Genomic DNA, 20277 nt, shown 5'->3' with positions numbered 1-20277 from the left:
ATTTTATTTATTACTGCTAATTTCAAGGCAAATGAAACAATGTACTTACTGTTTTGAGTGACACTTACTTAAAATATTTAAGTAACCACAAAGGAGTCAATGACATTAATACAACAGTGAGAGGTAGCAGTGTGCTAATTTGTTGCTATTATCCGACATAACAACAGAAGAAGAAAAGAAAAAAAATTGAGGCGGGGCAATTCTTAGCCTAATAGACTTTTTACTAATTTCCTCCACTTTGAAAGTCATCTTTTTCTAGTTGCATTCAGTTGTTTCCCAAAGTCTTCTTGAATGTTAAATTGTCAATACAACAAAAAAATTAATAAAAAAAATAGATTTTTTGTTTGATCTCACCATTATAGTGGTTAGTGATCCCTTTAGTTGAGCACTTGGAACTTCATTAAAATGTTTATAATTCTCTTTCTATTGATGCAACATGAAATCACAGTTATTTGGTTTCAAAGAAGAGAAGTAATAAATAGATTGCTTTAAAAAGGTGATCTAATTTAGAATTAAATCATTAGCTAGTGTACTTTTCATGTTGACTAATAATCATTTACAATTTTATAATAAACACCTTGTGAAGCTTTAAATTGGATTGATATAATCCTTTAATATTTGTGCCAATATTTTGCAATCAACCACAATTCAGACACAGATTTCAACATTCAGCACACTAAACGCAACAATGGTAACAATTAAATTTCATTTATTTTTATTAATTGTAACAATACTTATTTTAATTGCTCTTTTTGTTGTGATACTGACACAAGACAGCAAATAAAATCGGCAAATAAAAAAACAACAACAGTAAAACAAAGCATTTTGCAGAATTTATTCATGCCCCAATGCATTCTGGGAGTCAGTAATTCTGAGTGGCATAGTTACTCTCAATGTTCCTCAGATCACAGATTCAATTAAGTTAACAAAACGTAAATGGCTTAAGTAAATTCAACTATAAATATAACTAAATTGAAAATAAGTAAGGAATACTTTTAATATATTAGTAGATAATACTTAAATTACACTTAATACAGTTAAGTTAAGATTACTTAATTGAATTAAGGCAAACGAGTTTGCACAATTTAATTAAGTAAGCTTAACAAATTACTTTTTACAGTGTAATGGATATGTATGGTGCCCCCAAGTTTGAACTTACAAAATGCAGTTTAAATGCAGCTTCAAAGGGCTCTAAATGATCCCAGCCGAGGAAGAAGGGTCTTCTGTCATTTTCGAAACAAATTGTCAATTTTTATACTTCTTAACCTCAAATGCTCATCCATGCGATGCGCATGCGTAGTCTGTGTAATCGGGGTCAATACAGTTAGGGTATGTCGAAAAACTCCCATCTCGTTTTCTTCCCTAACTTCGATGTAGGACGATTTTGAAGTTGAAGACAAAAGCGAGATGGGAGTTTTTCGACATACCCTAACTGTATTGACCCGGATTACACAGACTACGCATCACAGAGACAAGACAAGATGAGCATTTAAGGTTATAAAGTATATAAATTGTTAATTTGTTTAAAAAATAACTGATCGTTTTGCTAGATAAGATCCGGCTGGGATCATTTAGAACCTTTTGAAGCTGCGTTTAAACTGCATTTTGGAAGTTCAAACTTGGGGGCACCATATAAATACACTATATGGTGAGAAATTTAGAATTTTTTTTTTTTCTTTTTTTTTCAAAAAGCATAATTTCTTTATGACTGAAGAAAGAAAGACATGAACTTCTTGGATGACAAGGGGGTGAGTACATTATCTGTACATTTTTGTTTTGGAAGTGAACCAGTGTTGTTTTTGACAACCATCTTAGATTTAGTCTTAGTCTTAGTCTTTTGGACTAAAATGCTTATTAGTTTTAGTCCAATTTTAGTCACTTCTATATGTGATAGTTTTAGTACAATTTTAGTCGACGAAAAGTCATAAAGGTTTTAGTCTAGTTTTAGTCAAAAAGGGGGAAAAGTAGTCTTTTAACAAATTAATGTAGGTCAGTAAGTATTTTTCTGTTGGGTAGTGTCACTTATAAGTTGTGAAAATAGCAGATCTATAGTTCAACACAATGTGAGCTTCCGGCTTGACTATTTTCACCAATAATTACAATAATGAAGGAATGGTTTTAGACATAAAAGACATATATTTGAAATAATGTGCAAACTGCCGCCATCATGGTTAATCGTCTGTCTGTCTGAGTGACAACAATGTGACGTGTTGAGCACGTTGTGCGCTGCACACCAGGTGGTGGGCGTAACCAAACAAGGATAGAATGCTAAAACGGCTTGCCATACTAGTATGGCAAAGAGTATTTAATGCTAAAACGGCTTGCCATAGCGGCAGATACTTCTTAGGTTGTAATTGGCATGCACAATAAGCAGAAATGTCGTGCATTTTAAACGTCTGACGGACCACCCACTAACATTTTCGTCTATTCTCGTCTCGTCAACGAAAGCTCACACACGTCTCGTCATGTTTTAGTCATCAACGAGCCATTTTTATCTCGTCATCGTCTCGTTATCGTCATGAAAAAAAGTTGCGTCAACGAAATGATTTCGTCATCGTTGACGAAAACAACACTGAAGTGAACTAATCATTTAATGATTTATTACGTCTTTTCACTTCACATGATTATTAGATGTTTCTATCAGGTCATTCTGATGGCACCTATTCACTGCAAAGGATCCATTTGACACTTCTCCCATTGTATTTTTTTTTGTCCATATAATGGAAGTCAGTGGGAATCAAAACTGTTCAGTTACCAGCATTCTTCATTCATTTTAATGCCGCTGGACCGCTATAACTGCGTTAAAGATCACATGAAATGGCTTGAGCATTCAAACATATACACGTCAAAAGTTTTTGAACAGTAAGCTTTTTAATGTTTTTTTTTAATTAAATTTAATGCTCACCAAGGCCTGCATTTTTCTGATCCAAAATACAACAAAAGCAGTAATATTGTGAAATATTTGTACTATTTAAAATAGCTGCTTTGTATTTGATTATGTTTAGAAATGTTTTTCCTTTCGAGTCTTTGAAGTATTTATTTGGAGGTGGTTCAGTGGATTCGGCTCATGATCTGATAAAAACACTTGGCTTAGCTTTTACAATAAGGATTTAGCAATGAATTTAGCAATGAATAAGATCAACTGCTTTCTCTGTTCTTTTGAATAATCATACCTGCAAACTTGTCGCTTTTCGGCGACAATCGCCGTTTTCATTGTCAAATGGGTCATTCACGTGAATCGTGTAGAACCGGAGAGTTTTTTTAGGGAGGGGGGGGGGGGGTTGGGCTTGCGTTAATTGACATCTGGGCCGATCGGAATCTCAACTGAGCTCACGCCTGTCAAGAGAGGGAGGTGGGGGTGGGCTTGCGTGCCATGTAGGCCATTATTGGACAATTCTTATAAATGACATTTTTCCTGGACCAATCTCAGCGCTTGCTTCAGTATCTTGAAACACACTAGGTGCGTTCGACTTCATGCAGCGCTGCGCAGACCGATCGGCGGCTGACTTGAAGTAGTGCATGCCGGTTAGAAATTTTGTCCGACTTGAACCGGCGCCGACGCCACGTGACGTTCACGTGTGGCATCAAAGTAACGCGAGAGCGTTTCGAGAACAGCCGGCTTGCTCAGCCAGCGCAACATTTCAGAAGGGACTGCGTCAGGCTGTGATGACGTCACAGCTTCTCATGATTGGCCACATTCACCACATGACGATGATCACGCGTGTTTCGTGCATAACAAATCAATTTGCATGCCATTTCGTAAATAGTTTACGATCTTTTGACTGCAGTACATTTTTTCCCTTAAATTCTTTATATTGGATTTGTGCATAAGTTTATTATTGTACTTTTTTCATACAGACCACTTATAGTATTCAGCTGCATATTTAAGTAATATTTTTTATGGAATAACTAAAATGTCACAGACATTTAATCTAACGTGGTCAACATTGATTGATGCTGAAATCTGTAGTTGCTGCTTTACTTGCATGTGCTGCCTGCATTTCTTCCAACAAAAAAAGGTATTTCTATAGCTTCCAGTTAATCTGCAATAAAGTAGGCAAACGCCACGTGATCTGCCATGTTTGAGAGAGCAACGAGATCTCCAACTTGTCCGACTTGACGGCTCCGTTTTCAGCTCCTCCCCGACTGCTTTCGGCTAATCTCGCCGATCGGTCAGCGCAGCGCAGCATGAGCTCGAACACACCTACTGCCATCTGTGTTCGCGCCCGTCAAGAGACACCTGACCTAATGTGGAAACTCTGATGGAAATTGAAATGACCGTATGCACGGAGAGTTCTTTAGGACTTCTGCATAAAGATAAGCAGCTCGTTTTATATGTGCTATATATTAGGTGGACACTCTTGAGACTGATCTACTGCCTCGTTCTTATCAGAAACTGAGAAAAATGATAATTGCAACATTATAAACAATGTTAGCGACGTGAACATTCAGTTTCTTATTATTTAACAACATATCATTTAAATGCGGAGCCTGGTAATCCCGTACTCTCCGTATCTGCATAGTTGTACATTTAAATGCTGACAGCTAAACACTATCATAACGTGTTTAGGCTAACGTTAGCTAGCAAGCCATACTTCTCTTCAAGGACATCTTAATCGTATTATTGATAATCACTAACTTGCCTTCAAAGTCATGAACACATTTTTAAAATCTTATCACAATATTTTAAAGCCTTTATTATTTTCCAACTCTACAGCTGTGAAATAAAATGTACTTCAAGGACTCATTTTTCATTCATAAAAAACTGCATCGGACAAAATGACTTTGCAGAAAACAACGTCTTTTTAAAAAAATAATATGGAGTTACCCATATAACCAATAGATGGCAGCAGAGGATTATTTATTATGCAGCTGCCTTTTAAACTCCCTATATTTTTCAAGACGGCTTTCTTTTTTATTTATTATACAATATCTAGTATAATAAATTGTAGTACTTTTACCGCCCTTAAGTGTGTGTATGTGTATATATATATATATAGCAAGTGCAGAAAGACATTAAGCTCACACACAAACAGCCTATAAGGGTGAATTATTTAGATACTTATATATAGTTCACTACAAATACGTGAAATATTGATGGTATGAAAATTAAATAATGCACTCAATATGAATCGATAATTCCTATATATTTAAATATTTCATATAATTTAATAACTACATCTTTTAAGTTTTATCTTTATAACTGTAAAATATATTAAATAGTTTGTGAATGTATTTCAGTTTCCCTCCATGGCGTTTGCGTTCGTGTGTATGTGAAACCCTTGTCCAGGCTAAGAAGGAAAAAATAATGTTTTTCAGTATAATATAATTTATACTGAACTCCCCCACAACACCCCCCCCACACACACACACACACACACCCCCGCGGACACTGTCACCTTTTTTCCTCTGATGAGTTTGCAGGTCTGATAATACTAGCCCCATGTGTATGCCGTGTACTGGCAAGAGCCTGCTAATCGTGCCCACTGGGGTAACATATGCTGCTTTATTTTGTCACACACACAAACATCTTATCATGTGCTGGCAGAGTCTGCCGCTGACAGAGATCTGCAGAAGGTTCTCCAGCAGTTAGAGGCGCACATATCGTTCTTAGAAGAGCTGACCAAGATGGGCGGGGCCATGCGCACTGTTCTCACCAAGATCTTAACCAATCAGCAGACCTTTAAAGAACTGAGCATGGGTGAGTATGACTGAAATGTTGTTGAAGTAGTGTCTTTGTTATTCCAGTCATTTGAGGTTTTGATTACCTTTTGTTTAATGTGGTTGTATTTATCACATTTTTATTTTTTTATTTGACCATTTCCATTCTTTCACCCTTACAATTAAAAATAGTTTATTGCCATGCTAATGTAAAAAAACAAACAAAAAAAACAGTATTTACAACAAAGAAATGTGCAGTGATGATAGATTTTGTTAAACTTAGGCATTTTTTTTGTCCATAAACACCACAATGTTTGACAACTTTCCATTAGTTAACTAAATGTTTAGGATAATAGCACATACACTACCAGTTAAAAGTTTTTAAAGATTTTTAATGTTTTTAAAGGCTCACCAAGCCTGAATTTATTTGATCCAAAATACAGCAAAAGCAGTAATTTTTAAAAAATATTTTTACTATTTAAAATAACTGCTTTCTATTTGAATATATTTTAAAAGGTAATTTATTTCTGTGATCAAAGCTACATTTTCAGCACCATTACTCCAGTCTTAAGTGCCGATGATAATTCTGATATGCTGATTTGTTCAAGAAACATTTATTATTATTATTATTATTATTATTATTATTATTATGTTATAAAATATTTAACAGTTGAGTACATTTGTTTCAAGATTCTTTAATGAATATAAATTGTAGAAATGAATACTTTTATTTAGAAAGGATGCTTTAAATTGATCAAAAGTGAAGATTAAAACATTTATAATGTTACAAAAGATTTCTATTTCAGAAAAATGCTGTTCTGCTGAACTTTCTATTCTTAAAAGAAACCTGAAAAAAGCTGCTTTCAACATATTAATAATAATTTTAACATTTTAAATACAATTTGAGTAGAAAATCAGAATATTAGAATGATTTCTGAGGATCATGTGACTATGCTAAAAAATCAGCTTTGAAATCACAGGAATAAATTGCATTTAAAATATATTCAAATAGAAAATAGTTATTTTACATAGTAAAACAATTATTAAATTGTACTGTTTTTGCCATACTTTGGATCAAATAAATGCAATAAAACCAATGGCTTGGTGAGCAGAAAAAAACTTTTTAAACATTACAAATCATACTGTTCAAAAACTTATGACTGGTATTGTACACTTAAAAAAAAAAAAAAGAAAAGTAAAAAAGTAATTTGACACATTTGATTCCATGAAGAACCTTTACCATCTACGAAATCTTTCCATTCCTCAAAAGCTTCTTTAGAGTGGAAAAAGTTTCTTCAGAATACATGGTAAACAAATGGTTCTTTTAAGAACTGTTAACTGAAAGGTTCTTTAAAATGGCTCTTCTGTGACAACGCTGCAAACATTCCTTTTGGGACCTTATTTTTGAAAGTTTATCCTATATCCTACTACCACATTAATTGAATTTTCTGAGCTGTTGTTACTGATGTGTAAAAGTGAACTTTAATGCATTGATGTATTTTGTTTTAAACAACTTTTAATTAAGCTGTTTTTGTCTGAGGAAGATGTTTTCTGTTCTTTTCACACATCATGTGACTTTAAAAATAGGCTCAAATAATGAACTCATTTTCAGTTTCATTCTCACACTTCTATATTGTCCCACACACACAGGTCAAGAGGAGAATGTTTATGCGAAGAGAAACTATGAGAAGTATTTGTCAGCGTTAAAGAGTTCAGGTCTGGTGTCGGTGGAGGAGAAAGGAGCTGGAGGAGCTGGGGCAGCAGACACTCCAGCTGGGGCAGGAGCGCTCAGTCTACTGGGTAACGCTTGCTGCTTTATTCATGCTTTATTTCTGATGAGTGAATTGGGCAAATGGATCTTGATGGCTTTTGGAAACTTTGGTAACATGGTTACAATATTTGTCTTTATGTTTGTTATTATTTTAGGAGCTACTGCTGCTGCCAGTCTGGAGGACTCTAGCAAAGAGGTAGGCACTCAGACTTGTGAGATATATAAAATGTGCCCCAGCAACCAGTCAAAACAAGCACAGCAGGGTGTGTCTTCCCTTTGTGTCATTGTCGAGAATACAGCTTTCCTTTGGCCACTGAATTGATAGTTTTAGCTGTGCTCATTGTTTAGAAGAGTGGGTCACATTAAAAGTGGTTCTTGCCTTTGTTTGACAGGAGGATCAGGATGGGCTGCAGGGTGTGGGTCAGAGGAAAAGAGTCAAGCTCAGTAGCAGTACCAAAGGTAGATCCCATTACATCTCATCATTCTTAAATCTCATCAACAATTAATTTCCCAAATAATGTAGTAACAAAAACAATTTCCTCGCTGTTTTCCTGTTTTGTTAGATCCATCCATAATGGACACCCTGAAACATAAATGTTTTTTAGAAGAGTTATTGTTTTGGACTATTAAGTATGAATTCCCACAGAAGATGGTCACTTTTTTGCTCAACATGTTGCCAGATCAGGATTACAAGGTATTCAATGCAGTTAAAGTCACATAACATAACACACTTACATAAGCAGGATCCAAAATTAACTTTGCTTAAGTTGCTAGTAAATTTAGGTAAATTATATAGTCACATAATTTGAAGTTTACTTTCAATGTCTGTCCTGTTAATAGACATGGTGAAAGTAAAAAGAAACATTGGATGGGAGGAAAACTTACATTTAAGTTCTTTTGTCTGCAAAACATTTCTGTTCACGTACAGAACTTTTCTGTTCAGTTGCAAAACTTTTGTGTTCCCTGAGAAACTTTGCACTGCTTTTTTTTTGTGATGGAAATATGAGGTTCTCGAAGGAAGACAAATGGTTTATGAGAGAAAGCAGTATTTTGCGAGTGAACACAAAGGCATTGAAATAATCTTTTGTCATGGTTTGTGCAAGGTGCTTAAAGTGCTCAAAGTATTTGAATTTGACTTTTTTTAAATGTGAGACCTGGAAAACCCATGAAAATGGCAATATTCCTGAATAGAGTCTTTTAAAGCGCTTGAATTACTTGATGACATTGTGTCTATGAAATAAGTGTTTAATTTTTTTCAGTAAGCACGCCTTTTTTTACGCAAAATTCATCAAAACATCATACTTTTTCGCTTATTTCAGTTAATGTCATAAAACTAAGCCATTAGTAGTACTGACAATGGTGTGTAAACATGACTGAAGATGCAAAAAGAGAAACAGATGAACCAAATCTTCAAAACGCGTATCACGATTCATTTGAGTTAGATCGGTACTTCTGAGCGGGTTCGTGATTCATTTGACTTAGATCGGAACTTCAAATTGTGAATAATTGAATTTAGATTGGGACTTCAAGTCGTGAATCATTTAATTTAGATCGGGACTTCAAAACGCGTATCACGATTCATTTGAGTTAGATCGGTACTTCGGAGCGGGTTCGTGATTCATTTGACTTAGATCGGAACTTCAAATTGTGAATAATTGGATTTAGATGGGGACTTCAAAACGTGTATCGGAATTCATTTGAGTTAGATTGATACTTTGGAGCGGGTTTGTGAATCATTCAACTTAGATCGGAACTTCAAATCACAAATAATTGTTTTTAGATTGGGACTTCAAATGGCAAATCTTTTGATTTAGATCGGAACTTCATGTATTGCGAATAATTGGATTTAGATCGGGACTTCAAAACGCGTATCACGATTCATTTGAGTTAGATCGGTACTTCGGAGCAGGTTCGTGATTCATTTGACTTAGATCGGAACTTCAAATTGTGAATAATTGGATTTAGATTGGGACTTCAAGTTTAGAATCATTTGATTTAGATCGGGACTTCAAAACGCAAATCACGATTTATTTGAGTTAGATCTGTACTTTGGAGTGGGTTTGTGATCAGTGTTGTTTTTGACAACCATCTTAGATTTAGTCTTAGTCTTAGTCTTTTGGACTAAAATGCTTATTAGTTTTAGTCAAATTTTAGTCAGTTCTATATGTGATAGTTTTAGTCCAATTTTAGTCGACGAAAAGTCAAAAAGGTTTTAGTCTAGTTTTAGTCGACGAAAAGTCAAAAAGGTTTTAGTCTAGTTTTAGTCAAAAAAGTGGGAAAAAGTAGTCTTTTAACAAATTAATGTAGGTCTGTAAGTGTTTGGCTGTTGGGTAGTGTCACTTATAAGTTCTGAAAATAGCAGATTTATAGTTCAACACGATGTGAGCTTCCAGATCGACTATTTTCACCAATAATTACAATAATGAAGGAATGTTTTAAAACATAAATAACAAACAAGGATGGAATGCTAAAACGGCTTGCCATACTAGTATGACAAAGAGTATTTAATGCTAAACCGGCTTGCCATACGGCAGCGGTTCTCAATTCCAGTCCTCGCGCCCCACCGCTCTGCATATTTTGTGTGTTTCACGTATCGCTTCTGACGTTTGTTCTATTCCAACGTTACTGCCCTTCGAAGTGGACATCACAGGATATTCCGCCATTATTCATTAGTTCGAAGCGAGTGTATATGTTCCATTTGAAGGTCGTTAAAGCGTTTGAGACGTAATTTAAAATGTATTTATTTACAGATGCATTTATGTCACACTTCTCTAGTAAGTTTCATCTGTGTGTGAAGACGCCGCATGCCGTGGCGTAGCGCAGATATGTGAATGAATGTTTCGAAGTGTAGTAAACAGATTTCCCCCGCTCAGGGAGTAGGGAGCAATGAACACTGTGCAGGGACCATGTCAATCGGAACACAGTTCCTGCACGGAGTTCACTTCTAATGAGCTGGTTATTTGAATCAGGTGTGTTAACTAAGAGAGACATGCAAAATATGCAGAGCGGTGGGGCGCGAGGACTGGAATTGAGAACCGCTAGCGGCAGATATATGTTTTAATTGGCATTCACAATAAGCAGAAATGTCATGCATTTTAAACGTCTGACGGACCACCCACTAACATTTTCGTCTATTCTCGTCTCGTCAACGAAAGCTCACACACGTCTCGTCATGTTTTAGTCATCAACGAGCCATTTTTATCTCGTCATCGTCTCGTTATCGTCATGAAAAAAAGTTGCGTCAACGAAATGATTTCGTCATCGTTGACGAAAACAACACTGTTTGTGATTCATTTGACTTAGATCGGAACTTCATATTGTGAATAATTGGATTTAGATTGGGACTTCAAGTTTAGAATCATTTAATTTAGATCGGGACTTCAGACGTGTACCATGATTCATTTGAGTTAGATCGGTACTTTGGAGCGGGTTCGTGATTCATTTGACTTAGATCGGAACTTCAAATTGTGAATAATTGGATTTAGATTGGGACTTCAAGTCGTGAATCATTTAATTTAGATCGGGACTTCAAAACGCGTATCACGATTCATTTGAGTTAGAGTACTTTGGAGTGGATTTGTGATTCATTTAACTTAGATCAGAACTTCACATATCGCGACTCATTTCATTCAGATCGGGACTTCAAAACTCGTATCGCTATTTATTTTTTTTTAGTAAGATTGGTACTCTGGAGTGGGTCGTGAAACATTTGACTTAGACCGGAATTCAAGTCGTGAATAATTGGATTTAGATTGGGACTTCAGAATGGCTATCGTGATTCATTTGAGTTAGATCTGTACTTCGGAGCGGGTTTGTGAATCATTTAACATAGATCGGAACTTCACATATCGCGACTCATTTCATTCAGATCAAGACGTGTCTTTTTTTTTTATTGTATTTTTTTAACCAAAGTCTGTTTAGTGAATTTTCTTCTTCTGTGTCGCAGATCACGTTCACTAAAACATTTGTACAACACTATGCCTTCATCATGAAGACCCTCATGAAGAGTCATGAGTCGGACACCATGTCCAACCGCATCGTTCACATAAGCGTGCAGCTCTTCAGTAACGAGGAGCTAGCGAGACACGTCACAGAGGAGTGCCAGTTACTGGACATCATGGTCACTGTGCTCCTCTACATGATGGAGAGCTGCCTTATCAAGAGCGAACTGCAAGGTAACAAAAGTAAAGTATAGGCTGTGTTTGAAATAACCTTTTACCATACTGCTAATACTGTGCAGTGTGTATAGCATGCACCGTTTGAAAATTTATTGAATGGCTGGCTACAAAATATCTTCAATCTGTCACAGATGAGGAGAATAATCGTCACGTGGTGGTGAACTGTGGTGAAGCTCTACTGAAGAATAACACCTACTGGCCTTTAGTTAGTGATTTTATTAATATCCTCTCGCACCAAAGTGTGGCCAAGCGCTTCCTGGAGGATCATTCTCTGCTGCTGCTCTGGATGAGTTTCGTCTCCTTCTTCCAAGGTCAGTCATTGAAAGGAAACCCAGTCCTCTGAATAGCAAAATGCGAATGAATTAATGTTTACTTAATTAAGCAATGAGTTAAGAGAGGCTGTGCTTTATTGTATAAGGGGCTATTGATATTGTAACTGTGCTCCCAATACAGCATGGCCTTAAATGCCTTTTATAAAGGTTAACTATATAAAATACATCCAGGACTATTCATTTGGAAAGGTTGTTTTGGTTTTGTTGATTTACAATTAAAGAACTCTCTGTGCAATGTAGGTTATGTTACAACTGTAACTTGATCTCAGGGAGTCAATAATTCACTCTAATGTAATGGATTTCCTCTCTACCTTTTGCTGTGTTAGGAATGAATCTGAATAAGAGAGAGCTGAATGAGCATGTGGAGTTTGAGTCTCAGACGTATTATGCAGCGTTTGCAGCTGAGCTGGAGGCCTGTGCTCAGCCCATGTGGGGTCTCCTCACACACTGCAAAGTCAAAGTGAGGCTACAGTCATCTCTACATGCATCACACTCTGGAACCTTTTTATTTTTTTTAATGCTCTCACTAAGACGCTACATACTGAGTTCTGTTTTAGTGTTTAATCATGTATTGCAGGTTTGTCTATTCTAGAATTGTTGTTGTAGTACAGTAGATACAGTATCTCACAGAAGTGACTACACCCCTCACATTTCAGCAGCCATTTTAGTATATCTTCTCATGGGACAATACTATAGAAATGAAACTTGTATATATTTTGGAGCAGTCAGTGTGCAGCTTGTATAGCAGTATAGATTTACTGCCCCCTGAAAATTAGTCAACATACAGCCATTATTGTCATAATAGCTGGCATTAAAAGGTAGTACACCCTAAGTGAACTTGTCCAACGTGTCAATATATTGTGCAAGCACCATTGTTTTCTGGCACTGCCAGATCATCCTGGGCATAGAATTGACCAGAGCTGCACAGGTTGTTGCTGGGATCCTCTTCCACGGAGCTGCTGGATGTTAGACACATGGTGCATCTCCACCACAGGTGCTTAATAGGGTTCAGGTCTGGAGACATACTTGGCCACCTCATCATCTTGGTGGTGTTTGGGATTGTTATCATGTTGGAAAACTGCCGTTCGGCCTAGTTTCTGGAGGGAAGGCATCATGTTCTGCTTCAGATTGTACAGTACATAATGGAATCCGATTTCCCTCAATGAACTGCAGCTTCCCAGTACCAGCAGCACTCATGCAGCCCCAGACCATAATGCTACCACCACCATGTTTGACTGTAGGCAAGACACAATTTTCTTGGTACTCCTCACCAGGGCATCGCCACACATGTTATAGTCTCATCAGACCACAGGACATGGTTTTAGTAATTCATGCTCTTGGACAGGTTGTCTTCAGCAAACTGTTTGCGGGCTTTCTTGTGAGCCAACTTCAGATGAGGCTTCCTTCTGGGACGACACCTATGCAAACCGACTCGTTGCAGTGTGTGGCACATGGTCTGAGCACTGACAAGCTGACCTTCTTCTTTTGCAACCTTTAAAGCAATACTGGCAGCACTCCTGCGTCTGTTTCTTAAAGCCAGGTTCTGCACCTGATGCACAGAACGAGTGCTCAACTTCATTGATCAACCCTTGCAAGCAGAGTATGTGAGCGGAGCGGAGTGCGAGCGGAGCACGGAGTGGAGCGGTGTGATTTTGAATGGAGGGAGGAGCGGATTTTTGAAAAGTCGGAGCGTCGTGGTTTTCACTCGCTCCAAGTGCGCTCCACCATCGCTCCATCATAAGTACAATTCATGCCAACGGTCCGTAATATAACTGCATAATAAGCAGGCATTCACATGTTAAACATATTTAGCTTGATAGAGATGGATCACTCAAATCAGAAATAATGTGAATGGACATGAGCGGTAAATTATAGTTCACAAGGATTTAGTTTGTTCCTTCTAGATACTGAATATATTCAGGTGAAAGCCTCATTTAAACATGTGCAGCACTTATTCACACGCAATCGCTGTGACAATAATGCATTAAAACAAATGTAATGGTATCCGATTTCGAATTATCAGAAATCTGTAAGAAATGCAGCGATCCATATGTAAAATAACTGACGAAAATGTAGTTATTTTCATTACAAACTTTGCACTGCATAAAGCAGTAGTTATACTCTTTTAATGCTGACAATGTTATTAGCTTGGTATGTGGTAGGTACAAAGTTTGCACACTATTCCAAACTCTCCTGTTGTTTTAATATGTGTTATGAACAGGACCGTTATATTTAAAACATAAGGCTATTTCTGAATGTTTTGACGCGGAGCGAAGGCGGAGCGGTGTTTCTGATATCAGTGAGCGAGGAGTGGAGCGGGAGCGGAAAAATGTGAACCCGGAGTGGAGCTGGAGAGGAGCGATTATTAAATGCACTGAGCGCGGAGGGGAAATTGTTGCCGCTCCACTCCGCTCACATACTCTGCTTGCAAGGCCTGTTCCAAATGGAACCCATCTTGGAAAACCTCTGTATGACCCTGACCACTGTAGTGTAACTCGGTTTCAACTGACTACTCTTAAAGCAACACTAAGTAACTTTTCCCTCAACGCTCCATCTACAGGTTGGAAGCGGAGTTGTCAACACTAAAGAGTTGTTTTTACCTTAAAATAATGTTTCCGAACTCGTGTCAGTGGTTCATCAACTCATAACAGGGTGAAACGGCACTTTCGTATTCGCTTTGCGACCCTCTATCGGCCATAACAGCACTATGTAAGTTTGGGTCGTCGGGTCGCGGTTTTGTAGTTCAAATGAGACTACAAATGTGACTTGCTTTACGGCAGGCTTCACAAAAGCTTTTAATACTTTTATAAAGTCATACAACATACTCTACCTTGTCACTGGACATTGTTATTTCCAAAGCCGGTCCTGGATAGCCTCCAAACAAATAACGTGCATGTGACGCGACGGTAGGCTAAATTATTTACGACAGCGGTAATGGACAATTCCGCTTCCAACCTGTAGAGGGAGCGTTGAGGGAAAAGTTACCTAGTGTTGCTTTAATATATATCCAAATTTCATTTCTATAGTATTGTCCCTTGCGAAGATATACTAAAATGGTTGCTGAAATGAGGGATGTACTCACTTTTGTGAGATACTGTACATGTAACGTGATTGCTTTTAGGGGCCATTCAGACAGAACACGTATTTGCATTAAAAATGCAAACAGTAGAATGTGAGGAAGAAAAAAAACTAAGGTCTTGATGTTACTTTTTTTTTTTACTTTGAGCGTCTTGTTTTTAGAGCACAGAGTTATATGCAAGATGCTGCAAAAGACATGAAACACTTGGTGATCAAACACACTCATCTAGTGCATGTTTACATTAAAACACAATGGAAATACAGTGTGGTGAAACTCAAAATCATCACATCTGTGTGAACAGCCCCTTATTAGTGGTTTTGAAGAGACTTGTTTATGAACTAAACATGTTGTGTTTTGTCAGGAGACCCAAGAGTACACTAAGACAGTGGTGCGGTACTGTCTGGAAACTCTTCAGATGTGGTTTGATGCCATTGGGTTTGTGGATGAGGTACGGTTTTGATGTTTACATTGTAAGATTATGTCTTATAATTGTGGAGCTGGTGAGTAACCCCACTCTTTCTGTCTGTCACAGCCTTCCCTCAACCAGCTGACCTTTCATTTACCTCTCCATAGATACTATGCCATGTTCCTCAGCAAGGTGAGCTTGTTCTTTAAATCGGTTAAGTGAATAATTCAATGTCTTACTCATAAAGACAGTCACTTGTCACTCCTACTTGTAAAACTGTGCTTAAGTCATTAAAAAAATCAATGACAGTTAATCAATGATGTATTGATCTTTTCCCTCAGTGAAAATATGGTCCGGAATCAGATTTTAAATGGGGTCTAGCAGTTAGTCAGTTTGAAGCCTTTATTTTATGAGCATGATTATAAACTGAGCTGTTCTTCCTTGTTTTGCAGGGAGTGAAGTGTCAAGGTCTGGATTTGGACAGTTTGCTTCCTGATCAGGAGATGCTTATGAAGATCATGGTTCACCCTCTTCAGATACAGGTAATACACAATTAAGGTGAATAAAGAGAAGAATCAATCAACTGAAAATGAAAATCTGATTGTTTAATTAATCAGTAGCTCACCTAAAATGTACATTTTTGTCAGCGTTTGTTCACCCTCATGCCAAAGATCAGACAAATTCATATGATTGTCAGTTACCAGTGCTGGCCAGACTACCGATATGACTTGTTTTATTATAGCTTTGTGTGTGGAACAGGTCAAAAATTAACTCAGCATTCACTGAAAGTCTTCCCTTCTATGGAGGACTAAGAGTTTAAACACCTAAAATGAAATTAAATTAACAAGTTATCAATTGTATAATTCACACATAAAAACTAGGGCTGTCACAATTCCTCGATTCAATTTGAGTACTCTGTTTTTAAAAATCCTCGATTGCATTTTGCCCATGTCGAGTATCCTGCAAAATTCTGGAAGTGGTGCATTTCACGGATAACAATACATGAAACGCATTATTAGACTTTCCAAGGCTGCATGAATTATTAAACATTTAAAAATCATAAATTATAATGCTATTGTGAATTCACGAACTATGATTCAATTAAATAAATATATTCAATGCAGGTTTAATATATGCGCTTAATTTGTTTACGTGTGTAGGTTGTGTATGTGCATCTCAGAGCGGTTCCGTTCACAGTAAATGCTGCTACACAAACTCCATCTCTGCATATTGTAGTGAGTTTGGGTTTATTATAACGTTCATGCAACGTGCACAATTTCATCAGATTTTGCAAGGTAAATCATTTATAAACCTACATAAACACAGGAGAATACAGCAATATCTTTCTCAATATGCTAACTATTCATTGCAATTTCAAATTAAAAGTTTAAAAAAAGTGTTTACACTTTTTGATTTCAACATATACAAAAATTACAGTGGCTGTAGCATTTCTGTAGTAAAGAAATGGCCAAATATTAAAGATTAGGTGGACGTTTGAATTAAATCTTGTTTGGTCAGTATGTAAAAGCAATCATCAGGATGTTGGCCGTTTGTTCTAATGCGTAATGTACATTAGTGCTATTGTTTATAATACATTATGTATTTACAATTTTGTTCAGTAAAACCATGATACGATTTCTTGCTATTAATACTTTATTTTAACAAAATATTATTTCCTCATTGCTATTATATATGTATTTTAAGTCATTTTAAATGCTGTTGTTTGGTTTTGTTCTATTTTTATTACTGCAAAAAATAATTATAATAATCGGTTGATTACTTGATTACCAAAATAATCGTTAGAAATAACTGAATCACTTTTAAATGGACAAATTGATAGTTGCTTAAAACTGTATTTGAATAAAATACTAAATAGTTTCTACATTTAAAAGTAAATTGACATTTAGAAAGTATTTAATTTGTTTCAAAAAGTAGTTAAATAAAACAATAAAATAGGAAATGCTTGATTAGACTGTTTTCCAAGGCTGCATATTTTAAACCCATTTAAAAATCAAAATAATTAATAATGCTATTATGAATTCACAAACTCTATGATTCAATTAAATAAATATATGCGTTGTCGGTTTAATATATGTGATTAATCGCCAGAATAATCAATCAATTATTTCATTACCAAAATAATCGTTAAAAATAACTGAATCACTTTTAAAAGGACAAATTAATAGTCACTTAAAACTGTAGTTGAATAAAATTAAATAGTTTCTATGTTTAAAAGTAAATTGACATTTAGAAGTATTTAATTTATGTTTTAAAAAGTATTTAAATAAAACAATAAAATAGGAAATTTACCAACTGTTCTATTTAGTTTTATCAAATGCTTTTTTCTTTTGATCTATTGAAAATTAAAATAAAAAAATCTATTGAATTTAAAGTCATATGAATTATTATTATTATTTTTTTTTTATGTCATGGTTTTATTTCTGCCTCTTTTTTTTTTTAACTCGACAGTGTAAAACACAAACCAGGATATTCTACAGAATACGTGAAACACAGAAAGATATGTTACGTGGATAAAAAAAGATCCTGTTAATTTGGACTCCCCAGAGTTGTGCAATATAGTTTCTGCCCTCTGATGCTATTTATAATGTAATACAGTGCTTTTGTTTTTTGGTTCTAGGTGCTAAAATATTACAGCCATACACAAGGGTGCAATTTGTCCATCAGTGCGTTAATGCTGCTAAAGCAGAGGACATTGTGTTGTGTAATGTTGCAGCCGTTTGTCATAAATCTTAACTGATGTCTCGCGTTTCATTTTTGGCTTGTGACTTGATGTCATGTGACAGTGTTATGAAGTTAATGCTTCAGTGTGTGATAAGCAGGCAGGACCCGTGTGTGTGTGTGTGTGTGTGTGTGTGTACCTGGTATTCATCACGTTGTGGGGACCAAATGTCCCCACAAGGATAGGAATACCAGTAGATTTTGACCTTGTGGGGACATTTCTCAGGTCCCCATGAGGAAACAGGCTTATAATTCATGCACAATGAGTTTTTTTGATGAAGTAAAAGTATGCACAATCTCCTGTGAGGGCTAGGTTTAGGTGTAGGGTAGGTGTAGGGCGATAGAAAATACGGTTTGTACAGTATGAAAACCATTACGCCTATGGAATGTCCCCATAAAACATGTAAACCCAACTTGTGTGTGTGTGTGTGTGTGTGTGTGTGTGTGTGTACCTGGTATTCATCACGTTGTGGGGACCAAATGTCCCCACAAGGATGGGAATACCAGTAGATTTTGACCTTGTGGGGACATTTCTCAGGTCCCCATGAGGAAACAGGCTTATAAATCATGCACAATGAGTTTTTTTGATGAAGTAAAAGTGTGCCCAATCTCCTGTGAGGGCTAGGTTTAGGTGTAGGGCCATAGAAAATGCGGTTTGTACAGTATGAAAACCATTACGCCTATGGAATGTCCTCATAAAACATGTAAACCCAACGTGTGTGTGTGTGTGTGTGTGTGTGTGTGTGTGTGTGTGTGTGTGTGTGTGTGTGTGTGTGTTTGCAGGCTAGCCTGTCTGAGATCCATAGTAACATGTGGGTGAGAAATGGGCTCCAGATTAAAGGTCAAGCCATGACTTATGTCCAGTCTCACTTCTGTAACTCCATGATTGACCCGGACATCTACCTCCTGCAGGTAACATGCTGACACTCTCACTCTCGCTCGCTCACCTAAGACATCTTTACAGAGATGTTTACATTTTTTTTTAGACGTTTGTTTCTCATATTTCCATTTTCATGGCTTAGAGGATTAGTTCACTTCCAGAACTAAAATTTACAGATAATGTACTCACCCCCTTGTCATCCTTGTCTTTCTTTCTTCAGTTGTAAAAAAAATGTTTTTTGAGGAAAGCATTTCAGAATTTCTCTCCATATAATGGACTTCTATGGTGCCCCCAGGTTTAAAGTTCCAAAACGCAGCTTCAAAGGGCTCTAAATGATCACAGCCAAGGATGAAGGAACTTATCTAGCAAAACGATTGGTTATTTTCAAAACAAATTGACAATTTATATACTTTTTAACCTCAAACGTCTTGTCTCGTCTGTATCTGTGTAATTCGGGTCAGTACAGTTAGGGTATGTCAAAAAACTCCCATTTCGTTTTCAACATTAAAACCATCCTACAACGCTGTTTTAACTTTTTTTGTAAAGAGTGTTTGATCTTCTTTGTATGGTCACTTTGTATGGTCACACTGGGTCGGCACACCTGCTGCGATTTAGGACGATTTTGAAGTTGGGAAGAAAACGATATACATTTTTCGACATACCCTAACTGTGTTGACCCGGATCACACAGACTATGCATGTGCATTGCAGAGACGAGACATGACGAGCATTTGAGCTTAAAAAGTATATAAATTGTTATTTTGTTTTGAAAATAACCGATCGTTTCGCTAGATAAGACCCTTCTTCCTGCTGCGATTTAGGACGATTTTGAAGTTGGGGAAGAAAACGAAATTTTTCGACATACCCTAACTGTGTTGACCCGGATCACACAGACTACGCATGGAGACATGACGAGCATTTGAGCTTAAAAAGTATATAAATTGTCATTTTGTTTCGAAAATAACCAATCGTTTCGCTAAATAAGACCCTTCTTCCTCAGCTGGGATCATTTAGAGCCCTTTGAAGCTTTGTTTAAACTGCATTTGAAAGTTCAAACTTGGGGGCACCATAGAAGTCCACTATATGGAGAGAAATCCTGAAGTGTTTTCCTCAAAAAAAAAACATAATTTCTTTATGACTGAAGAGAGAAAGACATGGACAACTTGGATGACAAGGGGGTGAGTACTTTATCTGTAAATCTTTGTTCTGAAAGGAAACTAATCCTTTAATTT

The 20277-nt window shown here is 36.6% G+C and overlaps 1 protein-coding gene across 1 annotated transcript in view; it reads left to right on the top strand.

Moving 5' to 3' along the window:
• ubr3 (ubiquitin protein ligase E3 component n-recognin 3) overlaps positions 1-20277 on the top strand; it is an 89702-nt gene that overhangs the window by 8495 nt on the left and 60930 nt on the right. Inside the window, exons 3-14 of the mRNA XM_073845038.1 lie at positions 5549-5701; positions 7312-7461; positions 7588-7628; positions 7825-7891; positions 7996-8126; positions 11379-11607; positions 11742-11921; positions 12269-12402; positions 15383-15469; positions 15554-15619; positions 15880-15969; positions 18950-19078. Coding sequence (XP_073701139.1) covers positions 5549-5701; positions 7312-7461; positions 7588-7628; positions 7825-7891; positions 7996-8126; positions 11379-11607; positions 11742-11921; positions 12269-12402; positions 15383-15469; positions 15554-15619; positions 15880-15969; positions 18950-19078 — 1457 coding nt within the window. The remainder of the gene's footprint in view (positions 1-5548; positions 5702-7311; positions 7462-7587; positions 7629-7824; positions 7892-7995; positions 8127-11378; positions 11608-11741; positions 11922-12268; positions 12403-15382; positions 15470-15553; positions 15620-15879; positions 15970-18949; positions 19079-20277) is intronic.

The sequence above is a fragment of the Garra rufa genome, chromosome 8, assembly GCF_049309525.1.
Source record: "Garra rufa chromosome 8, GarRuf1.0, whole genome shotgun sequence".
NCBI lineage: Eukaryota > Metazoa > Chordata > Actinopteri > Cypriniformes > Cyprinidae > Garra > Garra rufa.
This window is presented reverse-complemented; position numbering and strand designations above follow the sequence as displayed.